Source organism: Orcinus orca, chromosome 19 (genome assembly GCF_937001465.1).
Source record: "Orcinus orca chromosome 19, mOrcOrc1.1, whole genome shotgun sequence".
Lineage (NCBI taxonomy): Eukaryota > Metazoa > Chordata > Mammalia > Artiodactyla > Delphinidae > Orcinus > Orcinus orca.
Genome location: NC_064577.1, coordinates 40,347,140 through 40,357,768, shown reverse-complemented (window position 1 = coordinate 40,357,768; position 10,629 = coordinate 40,347,140). Strand labels below are relative to the sequence as shown.

The 10,629-nt window shown below is 44.5% G+C and overlaps 1 protein-coding gene across 1 annotated transcript; it reads right to left on the bottom strand.

Annotated features, from left to right (window-relative positions):
- Positions 1–4,191: 4,191 nt before the first annotated feature.
- On the bottom strand, positions 4,192–7,346 carry LOC117197727 (60S ribosomal protein L37a-like). Its single transcript, XM_033410779.1, is given in 2 exon segments — positions 4,192–4,511; positions 7,340–7,346. Coding segments are annotated over 2 exon segments (327 nt in total).
- Positions 7,347–10,629: the final 3,283 nt, after the last annotated feature.

Sequence of the window (10,629 nt, the reverse complement as noted above, 5' to 3'; positions counted from 1 at the left end):
TTGATCAACCTGTCCTCTTTCCGTTAACAGCAGGAAACACAACCTCCCAACGCACACACACGCACACACGCGCGCACGTGAGCGTGTGCATTCACTGGCCAGGGCCAGAATTCTTACTGGAGGCAGCCTCCTGAAGCCAGCCATCCTTTTTTTTTTTTTCATTTTTTAAAAATTTATTTATTTTTGGCTGTGTTGGGTCTTCATTGCTGCATGCAGGCTTTCTCTAGTTGTGGTGAGCGGGGGCTACTCTTTGTTGCGGAGCACGGGCTCTAGGCTCACGGGCTTCAGTAGTTGTGGCACGAGGGCTCAGTAGTTGTGGCTCGAGGGCTCTAGAGTGCGGGCTCAGTAGTTGTGGCGCATGGGCTTAGCTGCTCCACGGCACGTGGGATCTTCCTGGACCAGGGCTCGAACCCGTGTCCACTGCATTGGCAGGCGGATTCTTAACAACTGCGCCACCAGGGAAGTCCCAAAGTATGTACTTTTATGAGAAAATGTCTCCTGAGTTACAACACCCTTCCAATCAAAATGTCAGGGTAAAAACTGTGGTGTCCAAAGGTTTCCGGCTTTCCCTAATTTTTTTCTTTTCTGTTTAGTATACTTTCGGTACTTTTTTTTTTTTTCCTGTACTAGGGCCCCTCACTGTTGTGGCCTCTCCCGTTGCGGAGCACAGGCTCTGGACGCGCAGGCCCAGCGGCCATGGCTCACGGGCCCAGCCGCTCTGCGGCATGTGGGATCTTCTGGGACCGGGGCACGAACCCGTGTCCCCTGCATCGGCAGGCGGACTCGCAACCACTGCGCCACCAGGGAAGCCCGCGGTATTTTTTTTTAATTAACTAATGTCTCTTAATGAGTAACATTTGTTTTCAGATAGTTAAACTTAGTCAACTGTCCCCTAAAAATCAGAAGACCTCTCTGATATCTAACTGGAGAATCAAAAACCTATTTTTTAATTTAAAATAAGTTTAAGATCTAAGCCTACTTTTAGGTTCATTCTCCAAGAGAAACGAATGAGGAAAAGCTGAGCCGTAAGCACAACATCCAGGGCTGCCGATGGCGGGTAAGCACGGAAACAGACATGCGCAGAACTCCCCAGGTGCCCCTGCTGTCCTGGCGCCTCCCGCCCCCCAGGGGACTCCCCTAACACCGCCACAGCATTGAAGGGCCAGCAAGAGGCTCCCAGGGTCCTGCTCCAGCCCCTCCCGGATCGGCACCATCCTCCAAGCCCAGGAGTGGTCCTTCACCCCTCTCCCTCCCTCACTCCCACATGCAGTTGGTCAGGAAATTCCAACGGCTCTAACTTTCAAGTATATCCAGAACCCACCACTGCCCATCTGGATCCAAGGTGCCATCTTCTCTCACCTGGATGGCAGCATCAGCCTCCTGACAGACCCCCTGCTTCCTCCCATGCCTCCTACAGTCTTTTTTCATCAGAACAACCATTGTGATCATTTTTAAATGAAAGTCAGACGCTGGCCTTTGTGCTTAAGATGCTTCAGTGGGTGGGATGTCATTCAGAGTAAGAGCTGCACTCCTCTCGGGTTGGTGGAGGGATGGAGGGACAAGGACACTTATCTCGCTCCTCTCCTTCCACTGCAGCCCCCACTCCAGCCACCGTGGCTCCTTGCGGTCCCTGCCGCAGACTAGGCACACTCCAGCCTGAGGGCTTGGCACCAGCTCTCCTCTGCCCCCATGCACTGCCCTCAGATACCTGCTTGCCTGATGCCCTCATCTCTGTCAAGTCTTTGCTTGAGTCTCATCTTCTCAATGAAGCCTTCCGTGACCACCCGATTTAAAAGTTCCATCCACGCTACTACCTTCCTCTCCCTGTTCCTACCCTCTGCGTTCCCAATCCTGCTTCTCTTTCCTGCTCCCTTTCTTTTGTCCTCTCTTACTGATTTATTGTTTCTGATGTGTCTGCATCACTATAAGGTAAGCTCTACTTGGGCAGAAATGGTTTTGTTCACTGATGTATTCCAAGCACCTAGGATAATGTCTGGCACATGGAGGCACTCAATAAATATTTGTTGAAATTGGTCAGGACTCATGCCATAGCAATTGGTAAATGATTTGAATACATCACCTAAAAAGATCCTATAAAACTATTCTATAAAAGGCAGTCAAAATGAAAAGAAACAACAAAGTGCATCATGGGGAAACAATTGTGGTTAGCAACTATTATAAATCCAAAATGATGGTTCACAAAATTAGAGCATCCGTCAATCCCACTCCCCACTCCCCACTCCCACCCCGAATTACCTAGCTAAAGGAGGCACGGCCTTCGTAGTCTGGAAAATGCTGCTCTTTCTGCTTCTTCAGTTCTCAGAGTCATTTAAAAACTATAGTTCGCTTTATTTTCAGATCGTGACTTTCTTGAACAGTGTGCCTTTGTGATTGTTTAGATGTTTCTAATCAGCTCTTCAATGTTCGTTGCCCCGTAAAGCAGCTTTTCTTTCCCTGCAGTTCTCAGTTTCAGTTTCTTAAATCCTATGTTTTCCTCTTTGTTGAATTCTTCTCTTGTCTGGCTGGAGTTTATCCAACACGTCAAATCAAATATTGTTTGTTTGTCCGGAAAGGGAGCACAGGCAATAACATTTCTGAGTCCTTGTTTGTCTAGCAGTATCTTTGCTTTGTTCAGGTCTAGAATCTTGATAAGTTTATATTCCAGGTGATTGCTGATGCCATCAGAGGCCAGTCTGCCACCACAACTTTTCTCACACATTGCCCAAGTTCCCTCTGCATCCCCATAGCCCCTTCTCTCACTGTGGTTGTGAAATCGCATAGAAACAGTTGAAGCCAGCTCTCCACGATAGATATATTCTACACTTGTCAGAAATAGCAAATTGAGTGTGTCCATCAGGTTATTTTATGAACTTATCAGCCTATCTTGCCATGAAAGCCTGGTGTGAAGGGTTTTATAAAAATATATCTTATAAAGCAAATTTGCTTAGAGCAAAGGCAACTGAAATAGCCAGAAATATAAAACGTTGCTATTGCTTTCTGTCAATAATCAAGACATGACAGAATGGCCATCATCAAAAAATCTAGAAACAATAAATGCTGGAGAGGGTGTGGAGAAAAGGGAACCCTCTTGCACTGTTGGTGGGAATGTAAATTGATACAGCCACTGTGGAGAACAGTATGGAGGTTCCTTAAAAAACTGCAAATAGAACTACCATATGACCCAGCAATCCCACTACTGGGCATATACCCTGAGAAAACCATAATTCAAAAAGAGTCATGTACCAAAATGTTCATTGCAGCTCTATTTACAATAGCCCGGAGATGGAAACAACCTAAGTGTCCATCATCGGATGAATGGATAAAGAAGATGTGGCACATATATACAATGGAATATTACTCAGCCATAAAAAGAAACGAAATTGAGCTATTTGTAATGAGGTGGATAGACCTAGAGTCTGTCATACAGAGTGAAGTAAGTCAGAAAGAGAAAGACAAATACTGTATGCTAACACATATATGTGGAATTTAAGAAAAAAAATGTCATGAAGAACCTAGGGGTAAGACAGGAATAAAGACACAGACCTACTAGAGAATGGACTTGAGGATATGGGGAGAGGGAAGGGTAAGCTGTGACAAAGCGAGAGAGAGGCATGGACATATATACACTACCAAACGTAAGGTAGATAGCTAGTGGGAAGCAGCTGCATAGCACAGGGAGATCAGCTCGGTGCTTTGTGACCGCCTGGAGGGGTGGAATAGGGAGGGTGGGAGGGAGGGAGATGCAACAGGGAAGAGAGATATGGGAACGTATGTTTATGTATAACTGATTCACTTTGTTATAAAGCAGAAACTAACACACCATTGTAAAGCAATTATACTTCAATAAAGATGTAAAAAAATAATAATCAAGACATGAAAAACGTTGTAGGAAGTCAAGAAGCTGAAAAAAAAAAAAAGAGTTAAAGATGCAGAATTTCAGGAAGACTGAGAAAAACAGAGATAACCTAGAGGTAGCAGTCAAGCCTCAGCTTACAAAAAGAGGAAACAAAGAAAGAAATGTTCCCTGTTGTCTTACTGCAGCCATTGATAGCATCAGTATAGAGGAATTCAGCAGGGGTTTCCAGGGGGTGCTGGAAAATGGGAATCATGAATGCTGCATTCTGTTTTGTGTGTTTGTTACATAAATCAAGCTATTTATTATGGGCTAGCAATGTTTCAAATGGTGGAGTTTTACTGGCCTTTGCATGTCTTCAGTCTTCTGAGGGCAGACATTACTGTGACTGCAGAAGTGGGCTGGGAGGTTCCGGCACCACCAGCTACAATTTTCATGCAGGAACCCCAGTGCCTGATCCCCACAACTCAGCTCTTCATTTTGGTTTCACCTCAGAAGGAACAAGTGTACTTGGCGTGCTGGCGGACTTCAATTTCCTTCACCATTCTCCTGAGGGAGGCATCAAAACAAGTCCCATATTTACCCGTGATTCTGACCTTAGTGCATTTAGCCTTGTCGTTGTAAACTAAGGCTGAGCCCAGAAAGCGGATGCTGTTTTCTGAATTGTTAGGATTCAGCTCTATTCAGAATCTCTGGTCTTCATGGAGGTAAGGGCATAAAATATCAAGCATCAATTTGACCAGAGAAGGGTTAAAACTCTCAAAAACACAAATGACAAATCATTTCCAGAAGGCCACAACTTGTCTCTTCATTCCCTGCTGGCTTTTCGAGAAACGTCTCACTACTCCACGTCCCCCAAGCAAGATCTTCAGTAGCCACAAGGGGCCAAGACAATGAGAAGCCTTCTTTCAGGCTGGCTGAATCAGCGGGGGCTCTTTTATCTTCTTTTTTTCTGGCGGAGGCCTGGGCAACCACAGGCTCACAGCACCCTCTGCTGTTAAATTACAGTCTTGATGTTGGGACTGAGACCACGAGAGAATTCTGGTCTGGGGCAAGAAGCAAATGACAAGAGCAAAAGAAACTCAAAATTCGTTTTCATGCAAAACTTCAGGACGAGTTAATCTTGCTGGTAACAGGCAGCAAAGACACAGCCAAGGAAAACGGGAGGACAGTGGAAATTTTCCAGCAAGACAGCTTTTCAGCCTTTTCCAAAGCTGAATGGAAATCCCTGACTCACCCACACCAAGGATCCAAACAGGCCAAGTACACTTTTTCGAGCACCATTTGTAAAACACATGGAATATTGTCTTCATAGAAATAGAGCCCAGTGTAACAGAAAAGGGGAGACAGACAGGCTTCGAATTAAATGTAGGGAATTAGGGGCTTCTCTTCTGGGCCCTCTGGCTTTCAGCATGATAAGGTATGTACCTGCCCTAACAGAGGTAAAATTAGAAGCTACATGGCAACAGTGTAATGGAAGGTTTTCACTTCTCCTTATAGCTTGCTTATTTGATCTTTTTCCTTGCCAAAAGCACCAGACAGCCTTAAGATCCTTAAATGCCCCCGTCCTGAAATCACTTATTTAACCATGAGAGAGATGCTAGTTTATAAAAGAAAAGATGTTGGTCATATATATATATGTATTATACAAATATAATATATTTATATATATATTATATATAATTATATATAATATATTATACAAATATATTATACAAATTATATATATACATTATATATATGTATATATATACACACACATATATATAATTTGTGTGCTCTTTTAAAGTATATTACGAATACTTACATAACTACTTAAATATACTAGCTATGTTACTCAGAGGCCACACAGCATGGTGGTTAGGCAGATGGGCTCGGGAGCCAGATTGCTAGTTCAAAGTTGTGCCCTGTCATTAACTAGCCGTGTGACCCCAGCAATCTCCTTATCTCTCTGTGCCTCAGTATCCTCATCTGTAAAATGGGGATGACAATGGAATCCATCTCATGGGGTTGTTCTGAGAATTAAATAAGTTGATATTTATAAAGTGCTTAGAACAACACCTGGCAGAACTCTATATGTTTAACAGCAACCAATAATTAAGCAATACCAAACAATAATAAAATAAAAATTAGGCAGTGGCACTGAAATCTGCTTTTCACTGTTTGGAACTGCAATTAGTAGAGGGTTTTATCAAGTGTAACTTCTTTGCCTTTGTGAGGTCTTTTTCAGACTATGTTTTTGTCACCCTCTTCTTGCTGGGGTGTAACACAGGATTTACCTTCTGTTAATGGGGAGGGAGGTGGGCCTCTGGGGACCAGAAGAAATGGCCTAGAATTGGTGGGAGAGGTTCATTTGGGTGAAGAGCAACACAAGCTTCATGTCTGTCTTATTCTTTGCCTCCTTGTAACAGCCAAGTAAAAGGTGCCCAAAATATATGACTCACTCCATCAGCCTTTTTAAGACCCTGTTACTTTCTGGGGCTGAGGACAATTCGCAGTCCAGAATTTCTATAAAGAAGGGGCTTAGCAATGACCATCTGGTTGGAAGGGAAACCAGCAGCTGTCTTAGAATAAACTAGTTTTGTTTGCCTATTAAGCGCACTGCTGTATTTGAGATGGCCTGGATACTGGAGCCCAGGAGCGACTAAATTCCACTCAGTCCTCTGTTGTCTCTGCCACAATCCTCCTCTGCTCTCCTCCCCCCATTATTCTCTCACATCACCCTGTTCTTTTCCTGTTTGACTTAACAGAATGTATAATTTTACATTTATTTGCTTCTCTCTCCCCTTTCGTCTCCAGGACCTCAAATACCATTGAAAACAGTGACCACAGCTGTTTTATCCACCAGTATGGCCCAGTTCTTAGAACAGTGTCTGACACACACTACACTCTCAATAAATACCTGTTGAATACATGAACAAATGAATTCCGTGATGGTTTACTACATACCCAAATCAGCAATAACAACAGAAACAAGTTAGGTGACATGGAAGATAGAGGAACTTTTATCTTCACAGAAGAAAAGGTTGATTCTGAAACACTTGGCTTTGAGGATGTTTGAGGATGAACAGGGATGGTTTACAGGAGGCCTCGGCTGCGGGTGGCTTCTGCAGGGAGTTCACGGAAGGACTCAGCAAAAGAGAGAGAAGGCTCTCATTATCAGCGCCTCTTCTGCTCTGGACACCGGCCAGTTCACCAAGACCCACCCTTGTTCCTTGACATTGAGAGTCTGGCACTCTGCCAGCAGTAGTCTTCACAGAAGGTGCAGACCTTTCTGGAAAAAAGAAGAAAACTTTCCATCACTCTTTCCCAGATAGCCCTGGTTTCCCTCCATCGAAGGCACTTTAGTCATAGTTTGGATCCAATTCAGGAAAGGAATGGGAGACACAGAAGCTTTCTTCAAGAGCATTTCATTAGGGTATGTTGAGCTGTCTGTTTTCCCAGCAGGGCTCTGCAGTTTATTTAAGTTCTTATTAAGGAAAATACCTGGCATTCTAGCATAACTTGGCTGACTCTCTCGTTTCCACTCAGGACTAAAGGGTGGGGTGGAGCTACAGGACATTTAGGCACTATGCCTGCCTGAATTCAGGCTGTCTCCTGCTCTGTGTCCAGCTTTCATCTGATGTCTTTTGTCTTTCGTACTAAAACCTGATCCAGCACCTCCATGTGCGCACATAGTCACGAAGGAGACCTTCACCTTGGTGTGAGCCACAGCATTGTCTTCAGCAATTTATGGGTACTTAGGTCATAAAACTTTCTTAGCCAAGAGGGAGCCATTTCTCACTATTTCTATGCTGTAAAAGTGGATTCTAGCAATGTTCCAGAATATGCAATCTATGTGCGTATATGTGTACCTAAAACTCTACTACATTTTGTGCTAATTAATACCTACTATTCTCTTGGTCCTCATTTAATGTTACTCTAGTAAATGATCAAACTCACTCTGCTTGATTTTTCTGGTGAACCTCACAAAAGATAATCCACCCCGTCCCTTGAATACAAACTGTACCTCTCCCCAGGGCATTGGATTAGGGCCCCTTTGACAGGTGTGAATGACATCACCAGTTCAAAACGTGCTGCTTTATTTTCCCTTCCTTTACACAACTAGTTACTGTTTTCACATAATTAGCTCAAATGTTGATGCATTTTCCTAATTATTTCAGAAAATTCCTTCTTTCTTAGGACACCGTGTTCACATCCCCACTTGCAGGTTAAGAAATTGAAGGTAAGGGAGAGTCTCAGCAGGGAAACCATACACCCCGGATTTGCCCGAGACCAACCTGGTTTGTGGTTCTGGAGAGATGTGTGGAGCACCCCTTCACTCTTAGAAGTCCCCAAGTTTGGGTAATAAATCATATGGTCATTCTAAGCCTATGTGACCAGAACCCACCTGAGTGGTGGCAAGCAAGGGTGGTCCCAGTCCACTGCTTTTTTTTTTTTTAATAAATTTATTTTATTAATTTTTGTCTGCGTTGGGTCTTCATTGCTGCAGGCAGTCTATCTCTAGTTGCAGCGAGCGGGGGCTACTGTTCGTTGCGGTGCGTTGGCTTCTCATTGCAGTGGCTTCTCTTGTTGCGGAGCACGAGCTCTAGGCATGCAGGCTTCAGTAGATGTGGTGCACGGCTTTAGTTGCTCCGCAGCATGTGAGATCTTCTTGGACCAGGGATCGAATTCGTGTCCCCTGCATCGGCAGGTGGATTCTTAACCACTGCGCCACCAGGGAAGCCCAGTTCACTGCTATTTTTATTACACCCCGATGAAACAGAAACACAGAGGGAGAGAGGGAGATCACACACACAAGAAAATGAACTCATGGGAATTCCTTGGTGGTCCAGGGGTTAGGACTCCACGCTTCCACTGCAGGGGGCCCGGGTTTGATCCCTGGTAGGGGAACTAGGATCCCACAAGCCATGCAGCCAAAAACAAACAAACAAACAACTCCCTCATCAAAAAAAAAGCATTCCCTTGGGTCTCTGTTCAAGGGAATCCTGCCTGAGTCCTTCTCTAAGTAGGAACCCTTCTGTGAAGCAAATAATACTTCCCCGTCTCTCATCAACGATTCCATTTTGTACTGCCTAACTTTTACACTATGGTTTTGTTTTAAAACACGATACTCATTTAATTGAGGAGAGCAAGATGCAGAGGAGTGTACATTATGTTTCAAAAGAGGGGCGATTTATACACACCTATGAAAAAAATACTGCCAGAGGATATATAAGAAATTAGTGGCTGTCTCTGGCAAGGAAAATTGGGCAGAGGCAGGGCTGGAGAGAAAAAATTTTTAAATACGTTTTTTAGGGACTTCCCTGGCGGTCCAGTTGTTAAGACTCCCTGTGTCCACTGCACGGGGCGCAGGTTTGATCCCTGGTCGGGGAACTAATATCCCGCATGCTGTGTGGTGCAGACAAAAATTTTTAAAATACATCTTTTATTTTTTTAATTTAATTTATTTTATTTATTTAAATTTATTTAAAATAAAATAAAAATACATTTAAAAAATATCTCTTGATGCCTTTCATACCCCCTCCGCAGCCTACTGATGCAACGTCAATGCCTAAATTTCGCCTCAGAAACTCAAATCTCTCTTCCCTCTGGCCACCTGCCTGCAGCCCAGCTCTCCCACTCATCCTCCTCCTGGCTCCAGCTGAAGTCTCAGACTCTGGACTTCTGTCCCTGCCAAGTAGGCTGCCTTGTGGCTTTCAGTCTTACCAGACAAGCTGTTTAAGCTTCTTTCACTTTGGGAGAAAACTAACTGGACACCGTCATTCTCTCCTTAGGAGCTCTTGACACAGGAGGAAAAAATGATTCCACATCAGAGCTGTATCCACCCTGACCTTCTATATCACATGCACATGTAAGCACATAACCTCATCCGGAGACCCAGGATTCAACCATAAGTTTGATTTATAGGACCAGCACAAACATCAAAGCTGACATGCCCTGTGAGGGAGAACACAGGGGCTATTGGGGAGAATTGGTCTATACTTTGAAATGGAACGGCACATCAACAAATACTTGGTAAGGGCTTCCCTGGTGGCACAGTGGTTGAGAGTCCGCCTGCCGATGCAGGGGACATGGGTTCGTGCCCTGGTCCGGGAGGATCCCACATGCCGCGGAGCGGCTGGGCCCGTGAGCCATGGCCGCTGAGCCTGTGCGTCCGGAGCCTGTGCTCCGCAACGGGAGAGGCCACAACAGTGAGAGGCCCGCGTACCTAAAAAAAAAAAACTTGTTAAATGTGAAGCTAATCTTTTTAACTACCTTGGATGATTATTGCCCTATGGTACTATTACTAATCATATACCCATTGGCACCTACCTTCCCTGAACCTTCTCATCTATAAAATAGTTACACTACATCAGTGGTTTCCAAATGGTGCCCTGTGGCTCTATGGGGGTACCTCAGGGCCCTCTAAGCTCCTGCAAAACTCCAAGCCTCCACTCCTTTTTCCAACCAGATCAACACAGCTTTCATCCATTTCTGAATTGGGCTGTTATATGTAAGACTCATGAAGAAAAGCTTCCTTTAAATTGAAGACAAAAGTTTGAAAGCCACTACACTAGGTAACCACTCAATTCCATCCAGCCAAATTCTATGAAGCCACGCTCCCTGCCTGCCTCAGTTTCTCTAGCAGGAACGCAGCAGAAATTCCTCATGTGGGAATTTTACCTGAATAAAGTCCTTGTGTGAACAAGGAGACAGACATCTGATCTGAAGCTATTCACCGGTAGCTGCTGGGTTCAAGAGACGCCTCCCTTGGCCTCAATCATAGCTCCAAA